The sequence below is a fragment of the Callionymus lyra genome, chromosome 4, assembly GCF_982586985.1.
Source record: "Callionymus lyra chromosome 4, fCalLyr1.hap1.1, whole genome shotgun sequence".
Lineage (NCBI taxonomy): Eukaryota > Metazoa > Chordata > Actinopteri > Syngnathiformes > Callionymidae > Callionymus > Callionymus lyra.
This window is the reverse complement of record NC_141821.1, coordinates 37,672,322-37,692,704: the sequence shown is the minus strand read 5'-3', so window position 1 is coordinate 37,692,704 and position 20,383 is coordinate 37,672,322. Positions and strand designations below refer to the sequence as shown.

Sequence of the window (20,383 nt, the reverse complement as noted above, 5' to 3'; positions counted from 1 at the left end):
TCAACAATAAATTAAAAAGGCCTTGTTTAAGTAAAAAAAAAAATTAAAATAAGAAATCCTTTAAAACTAAATGTTCTGTAGCGAAGTCCCTCTCTCCCTCCTCAGTCTCTCCCCCCGCACCCACGAGTAGCTGCGTCGTTCGCTGACGCTGAGGATTCAGCGAGTCATAGAATCATCATCATCATATCATGATAATCATCATCATAGAATCCTCCCACCGGCACGATCGCGGCTGAGTGACTTCAACTGAACTGAGAAAGGAACGAATCACTTCTGAAGTGATTCGGTTCAGTACGTTCACTCAAAAGATTCGTTCTTTCGAACGAATCGTTCGTGAACGACACAACACTACCAAATACTTGAAGCTAGTTAGATTTAATTTAAACAGTATGTCCGAAGATTGAAGTTGCTGATATCCTGAAAATTTACCAAATTCGTGAAGAATGTTCAAAATGACAGGCACGCTGACAGCAGGGTTTTTAACATAGAGAAGCAAATCGTCATCGTGGAGAGAGAGTTGGCTACTTTAAACCCCCATTTAATAAATGGGGTATACATTTAAGTTTGTTTCTTTCTTTTTTGCTAACCTTAAAAAAAAAACTTTGGCAACCAAAGAGTACAACAATGGTGTATTTGATAAGAGGGGACACCAGGAATATTTTGGATACATAACAATTGTACAAGATAGGAGGTCTACAGACAGAATAGTCTTGTAACAGCAAGTGTAGGTGTGTGTTGGGTCATTACCTGGCTGATTACTGACTACAACCATCACCTCCCTGAAGTCCCTGGCCTCCCTCCAGGAAGATCAATATAGTATTATGGGATGTGGTCCATGTGGTCACACAGCAGTTTTATTCAGAACACCAGTTTAGATGAAAAACATCAAGTTTGCACAATTTTGGATTAACTCTCTCGTATGCTTGTCTGTGTGTGTGTTTGTTTATGTGTGTGTGTGTGTGTGTGTGTGTGTGTGTGTGTGTGTGTGTGTGTGTGTGTGTGTGTGTGCTTGTGCAGGTGTGTATGTGTGTGTATGTCTTTGTTTGTGTGTGTGTCTTTGTTTGTGTGGGTCTGTGGGTGTGCCTGTGCATGTATGCAGGTGTGTGTGTGTGTGTTTGTATCTCTATATGGTTCTGTGTGTTAACACATGTTTCTTTGTGTGTGTCTACAAGTATCTGTCTGCTTGCCCATGAGTCTCCGTGTGTCTATTTATGTTTATGTGTCTTTTTGTTCCGGTGCGTGCCTGTTTTTGTGTCTCTGTGTGTTTGTCTGCATGTGTTTACGCATGTGTGTTGTGTGTGTGTGTCTTAGGTTGTGTGTCTGCCTGGGTGTGTATATGCATGTGTGTGTGTGTATACGCGTCTGTGGGTGTGTGGGTGTGTGTGCATTTGTGTGTTGGAATGCATGTGTGTGTTTATGTGTGTATTTATGTATCTGTGTGTGTAAGATTCTGAAGTTGTAGGTGATAATGAACAGCATGCAGGTTCACTCATGGAGGGGCGAATGTATCCTTCTGGTGATCAGTCAGTCAGGTTGTTAAAGGGTTGGGCACCTGCAATGTTCGTTTGACTTCAACTGTAATTCCATCAATCCCGACTCTTAAATTCCTGCTGCTTAGGCTGTTTTACATTCCCTCAACGTTTGGGAGCTGGCGGCTTTGACAGGTAGCTCCTATAAAACCCGGGATGTGTTGCTGCCTGTATTCTGGCAGGACAATCATTTATTCATTCGTGGTGGAGCGATGGTCGTCTTCGTGGGAGTAAATCAGGCGCACAATCATCGGCCACTGACAGCTGGGATTATTAAAAAAGGAGGAAACAGGAGTGAACAATGGAGATTGTTGTGTTGATGATGCATGGGCACGGATGTATCACCTGACGGTTTTATCTCTGGACACACTGTTGTCAACATCTTACGATCTGTCATGCTGACTGAAAGAGGGATCAAAAAGGCATTACCAAGATAACTCGGGGTCGTTACGCTGAACTCTGAAACCTTACTTCTTTTACATTCATTTTCCAGTGACTAAACAGTGGAAAGTGTAAATAAATCTGTCGCTCTGTGAACCTCCCGGCCTAACTTTCAGAATCAGCTGCAGGTTTCACAGTTGTACATCCTTCACCACAAGGTCCATGACTCCTTTGCAACCAGCGATCCACATAAAATACAGTACAACTTGAAAAAGCTGTTGTTTCTTGATACTGCCTGACAATGGTTTCAAGATTCAAGAGCATATTTATCCGCCATAAACATTGGTATACATACATGGAGATCTTTGTGGCTGTGGTTGCCTCCAGAATTGGGGTTGAAAAGTAGAAGAGGTAGATAACAATAAGCAATATATACACAATATTTACAAAATTATATTAAAAAAAAGTTGTGTGGAGAAAGAATAAAAAATAAACACAAAAACCTTCAAACGGTGCAATAAATGGAATATAAATGGCACAGTGGGAATTCACCTTTTCATAAGTGAGATGGCGGAGCGGAAGAAAGTCTTCTTGTGGCGGGTGGTTTTTGTCAGCAGGGCTCTGTGGCGCATGCCTGAGGGGAGGGGGCAGGAAAGGGATGATGTCCCCTGCTCTCTTCCTGGTCCTGGACTCGTACAGTTCCTGGATGGAGAGCAGGGGGCACCAATGATCTGCTCTGCAGGCTTCACAGTCCGCTGAAGTCCTGCAGCACCTAGACAGCCAAAGAGAATTTCTATATCTTCTACATTCAAATGATATGATATTGTGTGGGATAGTCCACATCTTCAAGGAGAGATCAATGGCAGTCCATGATTGTTACCCATGGAAAGTATTGATTTAACGCAGTCTAAAATGTGTCATTTAAATGATCTGAAAACGATTGAATGAACCTGTTGACCCTGTGAAAGGAGCTTTACAAATAAAAATGACTTATGATGACTCGATCACGCTATTTTGTTATGAATAGTTAGTTAGATAGTAGAGACATCAAGGCCCGCCTTATGTTGCCTCTGATTGGTTAATATTGCGCGGTGCCTTCTGTGATTGACACTTGACAACTCTGGTTCGTGCTGGTTTTCGAACTGACTAAGACCTGCAAAGCTGCCCAACCAGACGCCCGAACCCCAAGTTTATAAAATACAATGCCACTGCCTTCCACAAATGTCTTACACTTAAAATAAAGACAAACCCAAATCTAAGGTTGGACCTTTCATTTTTGTGGGCGACCAATAATTTTTTGTGTGCGCAGCTTAGAGTGAACATTGCTTGTAAGTGCATTTGGGGAGTTAGCATGATGGCAACTGTTAACTGCATATAGCAGGGCTGGACCAACCTTTTTGGAAAGGACGACCTATGTTTAAATGTTATAGTGAGACAGAGAGACAGGGGAAACCTTTTCACCATTCAGAAATTAGCGTTTACTAGTGATTCGTTGATGAGGCCTCATGAAACAGCTAATGAGGTATCATGATATAGTGTCATCATGATGCAGTGTCTTCACTCCAAGTTTGAAAAACATGTGTGGATTCATTGAACTAGTAGATCGGAACCAAATGTTAAAATGCCATCTAGTGGTCTTTAAAAATTAAAACACTGTATCATTATACATCCTCAGCTGTTTCATCAAGCTTGCATTGAAATATTTTAAATTCTCCTAAAATTAATATTAAAGTTTATACAGAAGAGGCCACATGAAGTCTGCTCAAAGACCGTGAATGGCCCCTGGGCCAGACCTTGGTCAAGTATTTCTTACAGAATAAAGTAAAAGAAACAAAACATATTTACATTTAATTGTTGATGCTGCTCTTAAAGAATATACGTTTAATATGCTCCAAGTTTCAGCCACTGAGCTTTTGTCAAGCAATGTTTATAATAATCCGTACTGTCTTCATCCCTTTCATTGAAGCAGCAGCTTTTCTCCGAAAAAAGGATTGTGAGGATTTGATGTCTCCAAAGAAGACTTTACACTCGTCCTTGAAATTGTCTTTAAAATGAGAAATAGATAACTATTTCTTAATTATTGGCTTTGTGATGTAATATATATATATATATATAATATATATATAATGTATGATACAATTTTAATAAAAATGTTAGAATTAAAAGAAGGAAAAAAGGAAGGCTATAATTGCGACAAAGTAGTATAGAGACAAAAAAAGATGAGACAAATGTTGGGATTAAAGTCACTGAAAGATAGGAGAATTATTTTGATGTCGGGGAGCAGCTGGCATCGAGCTGATGGATCCTCCATCATTGAGCGGTGCCCTGCTGTCGGGGGGCTCGTAGGTAACCCCTTGGCCCGTGTCTTTATTTTGCCAAGGAAATGTTGTTTCGGTCATCAGTATAGCTGCTGTTTAAGGAGCTTCCTGCTGTTCTTGAGATGAATTAACTGGGCCCACCCACCACTCAGACGACTTATTGCCTCTAATGAAAAAAATTTCAGTGCAAATCTGTGAGCAGTTATTGGAGCGAAACTTCCTGAACTAAAATGCTGACTCATAATCAACTTTCTTTATTTACTGTGGTGTTTAGGAGAGAGTTCAAGTTGATGGTGTCATTTCAACAGCAAGATTAAATCTGGATAGACATGCGATCTGCATCTAAGCATGTTTTAGAATTAGTCACTTAAAATATCCTTCATGTACTATTATGTCCTCATTTAAAGTGATAGCTCACCAAAATTGTACTCTACTCACCTCATGTCATGCACCAAAAAATATCCATATTATTAATGTATGGAAGAGTGTTAAGGTCAGTGGGAAAAAATATAAGCTCTGACTACTGAGATCTTAGTGATAATACTCACTTTTCTAGTACTCTCACTTTGAGTTAAGAACTCTGGGAAACAATCTCAAAGTGATTGTCTTGCTCTGAGAAGCCGACAGGAACGAGGGCAGGGTAGTCATTTCTTGATTGCTGAAGGAGTACCAAGAGAAGTCATTTAGAGTATGTTGTCACATACTGCAGTTATGATGAGCATTTTTTGAGTTAATGAGCCTTCAAATCAACAATTGTTTTTTAAATAATATATCTATCTCTAGACTAATAGTGACCTACAGTAAGTAATACTAGATTGATTTATGCATTTCTCCTGTATTTATTAATTACTTTGATTTGAAATAGGTTGAATAATTTACTTATGAAGGTCAAAAAAGTACACTTTAAATAAGATCATTTGATTTATAGATTAGTTTAATCATAAATGTTGGCTGGACGTTAGTTTTCCATAGTCCAAAGATCAAAAAGAACAATATAGTGAAAATGACTGAAAAAACAAGCCGACAAAAACCTTGAAAGTGAAAAGGAGGTCACCTCATTTGGATTTTCTCAGAGAGAAACATAAGGGAACATGACTCAGGAAGTCCTAACTGATAAAAGTTTATTGACTCAGAGCCGCACAGAGAATTCTTACTTTCATCCACTTTAATCATTTCAGGCAGCCACTGGAGGAAAACTCCTCTTATCTGGAACATCCTGATTCGGAATCTACCGCGTCCAATGGAGGATTAAATCAAATAGTTTCTGTGTGTGAAAGAAAGCGAGTGGAGAGACGGGCTGTTCTTTTATGAGACACAGACAGAGGGATGAAAGAGTGCAGAGGAGAAAACAAGATGAGCGATAGAAAGAATCAAAGGTCTCATCATTGCTTTTTCAACAGGAATCTGTTGTCGGTTTGATTTCCCCAATCCTTCTGAAGTCTTTTTTTAATGAGCTGTGATACACGTAAACTCCAGGACTTCTCCTCAGATGATGGATTCAGGTTCCTTGTGAAGGATGTCCATTAGAAAGTTATTCAGCAACACATAGATTCATTTTATAGAGTTCTTAGATCAGGAGTGCCAAACTCAATCACATAAGGGGCCAAAATCTTCGGACCAAACAAAATGCATATTTACCTGAGAGGAATATATAGAAATAGTAGGAATCTGTCATTTAGACATTTCATTTTCTTTTTTTGTATTAATTTATTTTGAATTTTCAAATAACAAGACAAAACATACACAAAAAAAACATTCCACCCCCCAAAAAATAAAATAAAACAATAAACGAAAATGAAAAAAATAAAACAGCACTTACAAAACATTAATGATTAGACGAATCATTAATAGTCAAACACTTACACATTTTACACAAAATAAAAGTACGATAACATTTTAGGAGTCCATTCTTTTTGCCGAAATATAGTCCAAGATAGGCTGCCATATCTATTGAAACTTATATATATAGATAAAGAGTTTGAAAGTTCCATTTCAAAACTAGGAGGTCCTTCTTTGTTCCAACACTAAAGAATATGTTAATTGCCTTTGTCTTAGTATAATTGAAATGTTCCAGTTGTTGTGAGCAGCACAAAAGGGTCGTCCCGGGATCCAAATTTTTCCCCAAAACTGCAGAATAAATATGAAATATTTCCTCCCAAAAATTTGTCAGTCTACAGCAGAATAAAAACATGTGAACTTAAGTTCCCACCGATTGTTTGCATTTGATGCATATTGAGGCTGTGGATGGATAAAAGGAGTGTAGTTTTTCTCTGGAGTAATCAAGTCTGTTTATGACCTTGTATTGTATCAATTGATGCCTGGAATCTATTGAACAAGTGTAAATATTATTAAGACATTTAGACCACACTTCTGCAGAAAATACTGTTACCAAGTCATTTTACTAAATGATCCTCTGACGGTCAGTAGGTGGAGCCACGTAAGTATCAAAAAAATTCTCAAACAGAGACACTAATCGTTTGCTCCCAGGTTGGGCAAATGATGCAAAAACATTTTCAATATACAAGTCTGCAACAGAAATGTCCAGAAAAGTCATTTTTTCTCCAAGCTATGAAAACCTTTGAGTGGGTGAATAAATGATTGTAACAAATTGGGGCCAAACTATAGGTTTCTGGTACCTTCCTTTTTTTCTTAGTTTTTTACTATAAAACTAAGATTTCTCTCATTTTAAATTTCCCCTTCTTTAGTGTGTAGTAGTGCTGGGAGAGAGGTACCATTAATATCCTGTTCAATAGCAGCCCAGGATGGTGTTGGGTCTTTAAGTTCCCCAGGGAATGCATTATTCCAATAGAAAAGAGCATTAGCCGCCCAGTAATAATGTTGAAATCCCAGGGAGAGCTAAACCTTCTAATTCTTTTTATTTGCAAATATGTTTCCAACCAATGCGAGGGCATTTTAATAAAACCAAAGATTTGAAAAAGATTTTTGGCTGAAATTCTGGTATATTTTGAAACAAGTATAGGAATCTGGGCAGTGTTATCAACTTAATGGTATTTACTCTACCAACCATTGACATTGGAAGTGTTCGCCAATATTTCTATGGAGTTGATGGATTAATTTAACTTAATTTAAATCATACAGAGAATCTGGTTGTTTATCAACTGTGGGTCCAAGATACTTTATTTGATCAGTTATTTTTACGGGGAGATGACTCAAAAACAGCGGGTCTAGCCCATTTCCTAATGGCATACATTCACTCTTCTGCCAGTTCAGTGTATCCGAACAAATGACAAGCTCTTTCAATAATATTAGGTAAGAGAAGGATAGAGTCTTCACTCTGCTCAAGAAACGAAATAATGTCGTCCGTATACAGAGCGATGTGGTGATCAACTTTACCCAGGTGTACAGGAATAATATTTTGGCTGTTTCTGATGGCAATTGCAAGTAGCTCTATAAACAAAGCGAAGAGTTGAGGGCTAAGTGGGCATCCCTGGCGAAAACCGCTGAAGGTTGAAAGAAGAAGATCGGTCAGAGTTAGTTCTAATTGCAGCAGTTGGTGACAAATAAAGCATCTCCACCCGGGAAACAAAACTATTACCAAGGCCACATTTATTTAAGGTTAACAACATGTATTTCAATTCTACTTGGCAACTCTGGCAGCCTTGGAATCTTTGCTCCATTTATGATAGACAATATTTAACAATCTGCACACATTAAAAAAATAATATCTTCAGGGAATAAAACCAGTCTGATCAGGGTGTATTATTGTTCATACTAGGTTTATCCCCGAGTTCAAAGTGTTTATGTTTTATCTTGAGAAGAAGTCGGTTGGTAAGAATTGTATTATATTCATGCCTCAACCTAACAATAAGTGTAGTTGCAGATTGATTTTCCCTATACTGTTTTTCAGCTTCTTTCTTCCTTCCAAAATCAATGTTTATCATGACTGGGCTGTGGTCAGAAATTAAAATGTTAAAATATTTTGATGAGGAGATTGCAGATGTTAATTTGCCGTCAACGAGAAAATAGGAAATCTGTGTGGAGGTTTTATGAACTGGAGAAAAAAAGGAATACTCTCTCTGAGTCGGATGTTGGATCCTCCAAATATCGATTAGATTCAATGACTTCATCAAGTTATTCCAAACAATTGTGGAGTCAAGTGGATTTCTTGAACGCAAGGAATATCTATTATTGTATGCAAGACACAGTTGAAATCACCCCCTGAAATTAAGGTAGTTGTGGACAGGTCAGAAATACAGTTACGGGTTATCAAAATTCGGCATTGCACCAGTCACAATTATAAAGCGACCATTTGGATCAATCTGGGTTAATATGTGGTTAAAGGGCACATTTTTTTTAAATCAAGATTGCCACACCATGTGCTTTAGTAAAGAATGTTAACTTATAGGTTTGTGCTAACCATCCACACCGCAATTTCAAAGCGTCTGAATGTTTAATATGCATCTCCTGCAGGAAATAAACATCACTATGCAAACCTTTCAGATGGGAGAATATTTTTGCCTTCTTTACCGGGTTAATTTAAACCCCCCCCCCCCAATAGGTTCAGAATATTGGATCTTGCTGCACAGAAATTTGAGCGAGTGCTCAAAAACAAAAGTAAAACAAGAAAAAGGTGAACAACCCTTGGTATCCCCCTACCCCCACAAAGAGGAGAAGAAAAGAAAAACCCATGATAGCGGAACTGTGTTGTCCGTGGACCACACCAGGCTCTGGTGAACTAACCAGGGAGGCTAAGGCTATTTAACAGAATAGAGCAAAAGCAACATCAACCCTCTTATTTTACTTAACTTTAAAATCAACCTAAACCTACAAGAATCAATCACCTAGTTTTTAACATTGAAAATGAACCAAAACACCCTTAAATAATATATTAACACTATATCCTTATTAATAAACAAATAACTTCGATTTGGTCAGTTAACTATGATAAACAAAAAAACTATATACAGTATATAGCAAGAAAATTATATTCAGAACAGCCAGAATGCAATTTAAACAATTCTATAAAATATCCATTAGTCACAAAGTTTGATGCTTAACACCCAATTCGGTTTCACCAGTGCTGAAAAAGTTTTCTCCAACTCAGCGAAACGTCCTCCATGTTCCTCCTGCGTTGATTCGAGGCTAATAATGCAGGATGTGTGAGCAGCTTCTGCCGTTTTCACACTTTCAAGCGAAGTCTCAGACTATCAAACCTTGGCACTCGTCTTCACTACCATTGCGCGTTTCTTGCACTTTTTGACCCTTCTTCTTGCTCTTCGTCATAGTTCCAAATCTTGTTGATGGTTTGATAGCATAAAGGTGAGGATAAAAGTTGATTAAAATAGTTTAAACGGCGTAAAGTGGAGAAGCCAAAGAAAACACGACCTACTTTATGCCTTCGCCAGCAACGCCCCCCTTCCATTTTCTATTCATTTTATGTTCTCTGTGTTAACTTCCTTCTTTACTAAACACATTTCTGTTTAACTTTTAAATTGGGAATTGGGAATTTTTCTTGACAGTAATACGATTGTGTAACTTGATGCCTCAAATAACACGTTTAATGTCAGAAATATGGATGTAAATGCTGGTTATTTCATTTAAAATCACACATGTATTGGTCAGTAGGCTGCTTCTGTCCCGTATAGTGGTTGAGAAAAAATCTGATCATCTTTTTCTATGACACACCAAATTCCGTTTTTTCTGTCCTAGTTAGAACTAAAGCAAGAGTCCACTGGCCCTTATTTTAGTCCTAGATGTTACACATGTTTGAGAAAAGGTAAACAATTAAAAGATTCACCGACATATAGATCTTAACAATATGACATATAAAAATGAAGAATCAGTGTAAAGGGAAGGAGTCATATGTCATAAGTAGATCAAATAAGGTAAATCTTTACCTCTTGTTGAGGAATGTTAGCCTGAAGTTGCACAGTTGGATATTATTGTGATGCTGCCGTCATACTACTTCCTTCAGTCGGGACTTTGACATTGAAGAGTTGTTTGTTTGCTGTAAAGTGAATTGAAATAGAGTTGTTTCTGATTAAGACATAAACATACTTGAACTTCTCAACCGGCAGAATATTATATAATTTACTGCATGAATAAATGAGGCGTGGATTAACCTGAATTTAAGAGAAGGTCAATGTTGATCTTTTGACATGAGTGACAGATGTGAGGCAGTTTAAGCAAAATTGTTTACTCATAGTAAAAATAAACAACATCCCTGGCTGCACCTTAAATCCAAGTGTGTTGTGGGTAATAATGTGTCCTTAACATTGAATGATGCAAACAAACACGACAAAACATCTTCTTTTCTAGATGTTCCCCAAATTGATCACACTTATGGCTTCATAATCCCTAATTTCATATTTTTTATCCGTGAAACTCTCTGGAGTGAGGAAATCAAAACTATTTGGGTCAGAAGCTGATTACAGCCTGCAAAGCGAAAGTACTGCATGAGAATCAGCGTTTGCGTCATATGTCTGTCTGACTGCCTCGTTCATGATCGCCAGGAAGAATTTTGAAAACAAATTTTCAGCTTCATTATTGTGGCATTGAAAAAAAAAAGATCGACATTATAACGTGTATTATCACACCTGAGGTCTAACCTATTTTTATCTCAACTTTCATTTCTGTATTTGTTTTAATAACTTTTACATTTGTATAAAATACAGATTTATTTATTTTTAACTAGAAACAAACCCAAACCAAGTAAACGTTTATAAAAAATTATCTTTGATGAAGATTGTCATTATTTTTTATGTCATAATGGAGATGTTGTTAAGATCTATTTGTCGGTGACTCTTTAATTAAAAAAAATATAAATATATATAATTGTACTTGTATCGTGATAAGTATCATAATCGCATAATTCTTATATAACACACATCACTTTTACACATGGGTTAGAGTAACCTTCTCTTATATGAAATATTTAAAGTTTAATAAGTCAGAAATAAAAATGGAAATAAATAAGGAGATAGAAGAGGAAGTAAATGTTAAAATATAGCATATATTACACATATTAAGGTTAGCTCTATTTCTGTATATTAATTCACAAATACTAACGTAATTTAATGTTTTTTTTTCTTTTATTATTCCTGTTTCATAACCAATTTCAATTTCAAACGTAGTGATTTTCAATAATATTAAAAGGAAATAATTGTGAACATGTTATGCACCTGCTCATGAACATGGGTTGTTGTTTTTGTTGCAGTGCAGTTCAACTTGATTCCTGTGGGCCTCAGGATCGTTGCCATTCAGAGCGTCAAGACCGGGCTGTACGTCGCCATGAACAGCGAGGGCTACCTCTACACCTCAGTGAGTGTCAATCATAGTGAAGGCTTCTCCCGCACGACTCCCGGTGTCCTTCCCTCGCTCTGCGTCTCATTCACAGTCCAACATTTACCGTCTCGCTTGTGTGCATCTACTGCTCCCTCTTCATCTCTGTCAGTGCGACCTTTTGTTCAGAGCGTCCAACCCTGTCCTCTCCCTCCTCTAATCTGCCGTCCTGTTCCAACCTTCCATCCGTTTCATCGCTGACTTTGATCTTCTGCTTTTAAACTTTGTTCACACTTGTTCTTGGGTGATTTCCAATCCAAGCTACTAAACAACATTTGTATTCACGCAAGATACTGGTCAGTTCGCAAAGGCAGTAGGAAATGGTGAAAACAACACTGACAAGACAAACACCGAAGTCTGAGACAAACAAAAAGACGCTTTTTCTCTGGTATTCACTTATCATTGCATGTCCAGTCCATTTCAAGGTCAGTCAGGTGAGAAGGGTTATCATTAGTGATGGTTTAATGAGGCTTCATAAAACACCTGATGAGGTATCATACATGATTCATTTTGAAAATAATGCAGTTTCACTGAATTAGTAGTTAAGAGTCAAATATTAAAACGCAGACAGTGCCATCTAGTGTCCTTTTAAAATGAAGACACAGTATAATGATACATCATCAGTTGTTCTGTGGCACCTCATTTATTTTCTATCAGGGTTCCAATGGCTCACTCAGTCACAGTTTCAGTTGTGCTTCATTAGAATCATGGACGAACCCACTTCCTCATAACTGTCCACCGGGAAGAATCCTCAGTTCAGACGAACAAACACAGGCAGCCAGGTAGATCGAGCTGACAGAGGTGGACGGACATAATTGGGCCAGACTCACAGACCCAGACTGAGTGTTCCACTAACAGGGGAAGTTGGTACAAAGTAAAACTTTAGGGAGTACAACTGTGGACTGGATGACCTAAAAAATTATTTCCAGAGTTTAAAATGTCTGTTTATTCATTAGAGCAGGCATGGCCAGATCGATCCAATTTCATATCGCTGGCAGCTTAGCTCATGAAAAATAATATTTGAAGCTCTTTATACTGTCAACCATGGATGGGTATGTCTGTAGGTTCAATCCAAACCACTACAATATTTTTAAAACGACGTTGGTGTTTAAACAGTGCTGAGTGCACTTTCTTTGCCACTTTGTTTTCTCAAATTTAGACACTTGAACTTCCGTGGGACATTTTCGGCCCATGAGGTGATATTCCGTGGCCCTCCGTCCATTGCGTTGAGACACTTTTAATTGACCTTTTTCAGTATTAATGTTCTGTTCTATCATTTTGGGGCTTAGTTGTGTGTGCATGTGCTGGTGTGCACGATGGGCTGTGCCAGGTTCAACTCATATTTCCCGACACAGAAACTAGCTAATGCACTCGGTGTTTGATAGGTTATTAAAATGAGTGGAGACTCATGCTATATTTAAGAAAAATACGCTTCAAGTCTGGTCGTCAAGGTGAGAGGCAGAGGACACCCCCTTCACCCCTTCTTCTCCTCACACTGCTCCAGCTGTTCTCATTACGCTGTGTGTATTTTTCATTCATGCTATAAAACACTTCACCTTGCAAGCTCCGCTCACAACTCTCCTTCTACAATTAAAAGATTCACTGACAGATACATCATAATCATAATGCCCCACTTCTAGACCATCCTATTATTTTTTTAAACTCTTCCGAACATGTACCGCCTTCTTTCTTTGCCCCTCTCTCTAATCCTGACATGTTTGATGAGGACAGATTATGTCTATATCCTGAACATACTTTAAATTCCAGAAGAAAAAGGTTAAAATTAAAAGTAAGTCGTTGACCACTGTTAAAATGATGTATAGGCGTCGTACATTGACTTTTATTTCCTCAAGTGCTTCCCTAAACAAAACAAAAATTGACCTTAAAAACAATCCTGGCTCTGCTTTCTTTTTTAAGCGTTGAAGTTGATTATACTGGAGTCAACACTGAAGTGGTTATGTGTGCTTTAATCTTATAAATAGTTGATAATGAATATTGATCTCAGAGCTGTGCCAGCTTGAGTTTAACCCCACAATATTAGCACAATTAAGAGTTTTTTTTTCTGGGAAAGTAAAATGCAATTTAATTTAGAAACTTATTTTAGAAACTTTTACACGATGAGCACAAACACATCTCCCCCCTTTTGAACGTGATCAATAAACAGACTTACAGCCGACGGATTAACCTTCAGGGTCTCGACTGTCACTACTTAAGTGTTCACACTCGCTTCTGCCATCACCGTCCAATCAAGGTCTGATCCAGGATTTTCTTCTGAATCTCTTTCAATGTCTCCTCCATCCTTTTTAATTGAACACGGCAGATGAACAACCTTGTGTGTGTGAGTGTGTGTGTTAACCGTAGGATTATCCAACTGTCTTCTTTCTCCTTCTCACCCGCTGCTGTCTCTCTCTCTGTTCTCTATGTGCAAGTGAGTGATGAGGTCGGCAGCTGATCATCCGTCACACTGGAGTGTGTGTGTGTGTGTGTGTGTGTGTGTGTGTGTGTGTGTGTGTGTGTGTGTGTGTGTGTGTGTGTGTGTGTGTGTGTGTGTGTGTGTGTGTGTGTGTGTGTGTGTGTGTGTGTGTGTGTGTCAGCTGGTGCTGTATAGCCCCCCACAGATGTAAAAGGGATCCGTCATGTTATTCTGTCACAACAGCAGACACGCATGAGAAGACATGCACACATGGACGCACCCATGCATGACAGCATTATGTGATTCGTGTAAACACTAGAAAAAACATGTTTCTTTAAAAAAAGAAATCCTATTGATCATAAAAAAAACTGAATACTACGAATCCTGTTAAAGTTAAAAAAAATACATTGTGGTAAAACAGATTGGTTGATGGTTTGATTCCCCCAGATTTTTTATGAAGTATGTTGTCATGAAAATATAGATGTTGCATCACGATACAGTCTCTTCATTATTTTAAAATCAAATAAATTGTAAATCAGAACTAAAGATTACAAAGCAGAAAGTACCATCTAGTGGTCAAAATGAAGAAACTGTATCATGATACCTCATCAGCTGTCTAATGAGATCTAATTAACACATCTTATTTTTTACTTTTCCTTACTTTTGAACCACCAGACCCTAACTTCATCCTGAACACAAACCTCATCTCTGACAAACCGAGGCTCACACACGCTTCCATGCACACAGACTCCCCAATGACCGAGTGGATCAATAAACATGTTCGGCTTTAAGCGGTTGGATTAACCTTATAGGTTCCAGAAACCTCTTCTGTCATTATAACGTGCTGAATCCAGGATTGACTTCTTTTCAGTTTCTACACAATTGATCTCAAAAAACAGGTGTTTGTGTTAGCTGTAGCATTAGACAACTGACTTTCTCCTGCTCTGTGTGGATAGTTTAGACACAGAAAGTGTTGCAGGCTGCCGGCTAGTGTTGACATCATGCATTAACAAATACTGTACTATCAAATACTTTCAAACCTTCTCACACCTACTATAATTTTCTCTCTTGTCTACTATCAAACTCTTTCACATCTACTATGAAAATCTCTTACATCTACTATCAAACTCTCTAACACAGTATCAAACTCACTCACATCTACTATCAAACTCTCTAAAATCTACCATCAAACTCTCTCACATTGACCATCAAACTCTCACATCTACTATCAAACTCTCTCACATCTACTATCAAACTCTCTCACATCTATTATTAAACTCTCTTACACAGTATCAAACTCTCTCAAATCTACTCTCAAACTCTCTCACATCTACCATTAAACTCTCTCAAATCGACTCTCAAACTCACTCACATCTGCTATCAAAGTCTCTCACATCTACTATCAAACCCTCTCACATCTACCATCAAACTCTCTCACATCTACCATCAAACTCTCTCACATCTACCATCAAACTTTCTCACATCTACTATCAAACTCTCTCACATCTACCATCAAACTCTCTCACATCTACTATCAAACTCTCTCACATCTACCATCAAACTCTCTCACATCTACTATCAAACTCTCTCACATCTACCATCAAACTCTCCCACATCTACTATCAAACTCTCTCACATCTACCATCAAACTCTCTCACATCTACTATCAAACTCTCTCACATCTACCATCAAACTCTCTCACATCTACTATCAAACTCTCTCACATCTACCATCAAACTCTCTCACATCTACCATCAAACTCTCACACATCTACTCTCAAACTCTCTCACTTCTGCCATCAAACCCTCTTACATTATATTAAAGTATCTCACATCTCTTATCAAACTCTCACATCTACTATCAAACTCTCTCACATCTGCTATCCAAGAATTTGTATTTGTTATTTTTATATATATGAATGGTCCACTTCGGCAGACATTTTTACCCAAACCTTTCTTTGAAGTGTCATTGACACATAAAAAAATAAAGCTCAGGATGTGGCTTCACAACTACGATGCGGCACTGTCCGTACCTGGAAAGGCTAAAACAGATCCATCTTTATGATGCATTTTTTATTTAACAGTTCCATGTAGACAAAGTCTAAAACTCATGGAAAGGTTTATTGCTGATTGTGGCATCCATGCTTGTGTTGGAGAGCAGATTTGTTTACACTCCATTAAGTGATTAATGAAGAAGCACAAGCCGGCGTATTCGCAGATCTGAGTGTAGTTTAGATCTGGCTGAGTGATGAGTGCCAATACACACACGCACACAGACAAACACACACACTGTCTCACACACACACTGTCTCACACTGTCTCACACAAACACACACACACACACAGCTAATGAGAACTATCAGACTAAGAGACCTTTCGGAGCAAACGTGTGGGCTGTCTGGGCGTACGACTGTAATTAACAAATGGGCGATTCACTTGTTGTAATGAGCTTGTTTATGTGCGGCGCGATGGATACAGGCAGACGTTAATGCTGCAGCGCTGCGCCTGCGGTGGCAGAAGATGGAGGTGAGAGAGTGAGAGAAGGAGAGAAAGTCCTTATTCAGGTCTTTTCACTGTCACGTCGTCGCCCCAAATCAATCCTGCAAATTGGTTTGTTCCTACACAAGGTTACCCTATGACAGAGGAGAAACAAGAGGGATGTCCCACAGTGTGTGTGTGAGTGTGTGTGGTCAAACACCACAAGGCCTACCATAGGGTCAATACAAAATGGCAAAGGTGAAGGTTTGGCCACGATGATGTTGTTACGTGAACAGTGGCATGAGGCCATAAGCGTTTGGCTCACATCTGTTGGTTACTTTGTGTCGTCCACGTTTTTTTTTTACATTCTTTGAAGTACGGCTGGGTGCTATTAAAAATATTCTTTTGGCATTATTATTTTGGCAAACATTTACACAACATCAATAGTATCACAGCCCCTTTAAATACATGCAAAACGCTGCCAGGGAGTGGAAAGAATGGGATATACTATTGAACTCCCTCACATCTGCTATCAAACTCCATCACATCTGCTATCAAACTATCTCACATATTCTATCAAACTCTCTTACACTAGCTATCAAACTCCCTCACATCTACTATCAAACTCTCATTTCTATTATCAAACTCTATCTCACATCTACTATCAAACTCTCATTTCTATTATCAAACTCTATCTCATATCTACTATCAAACTCTCACATATTCTATCAAAAATATCTCACATCTGCTATCAAACTATCTCACATGTACAATCAAACTCTCTCCTGTCTACTATTAAACTCTCTCTCACACACACTATAAATTGCACATGTGTATATATGACTATTTGATAGTATGTTTAAGTAAAAAATATACGGTCCACATTGGCCTTTAAGAAGTATAGTTTTAAAATAAAAATAAAAAATAAGTAAAATCTGCTAAAAGTAAGATTAAAGAGTTCTCTCTTTTGAATGTCACCACATATGGAGAGTAGTGTCCAAGCTGAAAAGCTGTTTTGCATTTATGTTTAATTGTTAATAACACATCTGTAAATAAAAACAAAACAAAACAAAACATTGATTTGGATCAGAAGAAATGTGTTTCCACCAGGAAGGAGTGAGTTGTGAGAGAGTCAGGTCATTTTTGATACGTATTCCAAATTATCTCTCAATAGTTGAAAGAGAGACTGATGTTGCAGTCTGTTTGGAGTTTGGTCTCACTTTAGAATGTTGGTTCCTTGAGTTTATTAGGTCTGGACCGAACCGTCCAGCTCCGATAAATGTTTAATTACTCTTTAATTCTGTGGGTTTCAGGAACACTTCACTCCGGAATGCAAGTTCAAGGAGTGCGTGTTTGAGAACTATTACGTCACCTACTCCTCGATCCTCTACAGACAGACCCAGTCGGGTCGCGCCTGGTACATCGGTATCAACCGAGACGGACAAGTCATGAAGGGGAACCGTGTGAAGAAGACCAAAGGCGCGGCCCATTTCCTGCCTAAACTCATCGAAGGTATCAAACAGCAAGTGCGGAATTTTGTTTACCTGATGTATACTAGACGTGGAAAAAGTTTGGCCTGGGAGGCCATCTACACTATGAGGTCAAAATAATACTATTAAATTGACAATTTATAGATGTTTCCGACAGCTATCTAAAAATGTTACTTTTCTTACAACTTTTTTTTCCAGTACATTTTTTTTCTTCCTTTTATTGGTATTCGTTTTATATTTATTTTTATTAACTACATTAAATTAAATAGTTTATAAAGTATATAATGAAATATTACACATTACATTGATTCACTTTTTGGTGTTTAAACATTTCATGTATTTTAACAACTTTCACCAAACTGACAGTTTGAAAAAGAAATGTTTTAGTTGTTGTCAATGTTTCTATGTTGGTAGAAAGTTTGTTCAAAACTTTTAATTGGAGTTTCATTAAAACAGAAAAAGAAAAGAAAAAGCTTTACAAATCCTGACTTTCTCACTTCTATAATACTCTCTTTTTTCTGCATCTTTTCTGAACTCTACGTTGTCCTCCCATAGTGGCCATGTACAGAGAGCCCTCTCTGCATGACGTAGCGGAGCAGAGTCCACCCAGGAAAACACCCAAGTCCTTCAGTGACTCACCCGTGCCCCAAAATGGCAAGAAAGACCCTCAAAGTAAAACGAAAACCTCAACTTCCTAGCGCTCATCAGGGCGGCATTAGAAGGAGGTCAAAAGGAATTCCGGCAGATTTGGATACCAACGTTCCTTTTTTTTTTTTTGCGGGAAGATTTAAGCCCCTTTTTTCACCCACACCAGCCACCTTCTTTCCTCTTCAGTAACCTCTGGGATGAGTCGGAACTTTAAAGCAATAACTCCACACAGAGATGAGTCAAAGTCTTCCAGGTCCAAACTACAGACCATTGGTGTGGTTCAATCCCTGCTGCGGAAAACACAATGATATTTTTGGGTGAATGGGTCTCCTCTAGCTAATGCTAGCCAGGGCATATGTTCTCCATCATCTGTGCAGGTCGGCAAGTGTCCATGTGTGTGTGTAAACTCTCTTTCTGCTTCAGCTTTTGATTAGTTTGTGACACAGACTCAATTTTCCACTCTATGGCACAAGAACCCCCCACCCCCTTTCTAGCCGTCCTCTGCTGCTGCGGCTTAATAGAGTCCGGGTGCTGATCACAATCTCTCGACCCTTAAACGAGGGGCCACCACTCTCCCATGGCAATGAATAACCACACACACACACTCACCCAGTCATTACCACCCTGACGTTTAAACACACACGCCAGGGTCAGCATGTGAGTCAACTCTGGCTGATATTTAACGACTGTTGAGTATGATTTAAACATACGTAACACAATGGCATGCATTAACACATCTAATAAGCGAGTTCTGTGTGTGTGTTTGTGTGTGTGTCGAACAAAACCATGAACATGTCGCTGTGTGTGACATTACAGCAGCAGCTTATGGAGATGAACCACGTCCTTTGGTAGACTGACAAAGTTGTCGTCCGTCTTGTAGAATTATCTGACAAATTTCTTTTTAGATTATACGAGGGAAGGTTGTAATACTAAAGTCATGTTTTTTTTAGTATAAAAAGAAATAACAAATACATTCAAATAAATTGAATGCATTTGATGGATTACTTTAATAACGGAAATAAGTTTAATTACAATAGAACATCTTCTATTAAAGCTGCAATATATTAAAATGAAAATATTGGTTCTAGTGTCGGAACTGCAGTTATTTTTTACAATTTTTTACATTACCACAAGATAAAACACTTTTTGTATCAGTTTCATGTTTATCTTTTAAAATTAAAAAATATCTCTCTGTACTTTGAGTGAAAGCAAGTCTCTGACCGACTGCTGTGAAGCAGTTTTGTGGTGACATGACTAGGTTATATGGTGAAGAACATATAAATAATAGTTAAAGAGTTCTTCTTCATGAGTTGTGCTTGTTAAAAAAAAAATAAACCAATTTATAAGACAATTTGAGCATGGGATATCACATAATATATTTTAGAGACAAATATACTTAATTTATGACAGAATATATATATAAAAAAAAGTTTATGAAAGTTTAGTCTTGGTATGTATGTATATATATATATATATATATATATATATATATATATATATATATATATATATATATATATATATATATATATATATATATAGGTCTAAGGTCTAATTATTGTTAAAAGGAATTCAACTTTATATTTATTGGGCTGTTTTGTGGCTTAACAAAGATGTACAAACTTAATTTTGTTTTTTTGTTGCATTTTTATCATTCTGCAGCTCAAGCCGAATGCCCAGTAAGTTCAGTTCAAGCACAATAATTTTGCAGTTTTTTAAATTACATTTAAACCTGAAATGTGTCCTAATAATGTGCCCTCAACACAGAAATAAACCCTGACTTTATTAGTCTAAATTGTCTGATTGATTGATCAAACAATAGAAA

At 37.8% G+C, this 20,383-nt stretch overlaps 1 protein-coding gene across 1 annotated transcript in view; it reads left to right on the top strand.

Annotated features, from left to right (window-relative positions):
* Window positions 1-18,700, top strand: part of fgf11a (fibroblast growth factor 11a) — a 47,633-nt gene extending 28,933 nt beyond the window's left edge. Inside the window, exons 4-6 of the mRNA XM_087790152.1 lie at window positions 11,406-11,509; window positions 17,734-17,932; window positions 18,466-18,700. Coding sequence (XP_087646278.1) covers window positions 11,406-11,509; window positions 17,734-17,932; window positions 18,466-18,608 — 446 coding nt within the window. The 3' untranslated portion in view covers window positions 18,609-18,700. The remainder of the gene's footprint in view (window positions 1-11,405; window positions 11,510-17,733; window positions 17,933-18,465) is intronic.
* The last annotated feature ends 1,683 nt before the right edge of the window (window positions 18,701-20,383 follow it).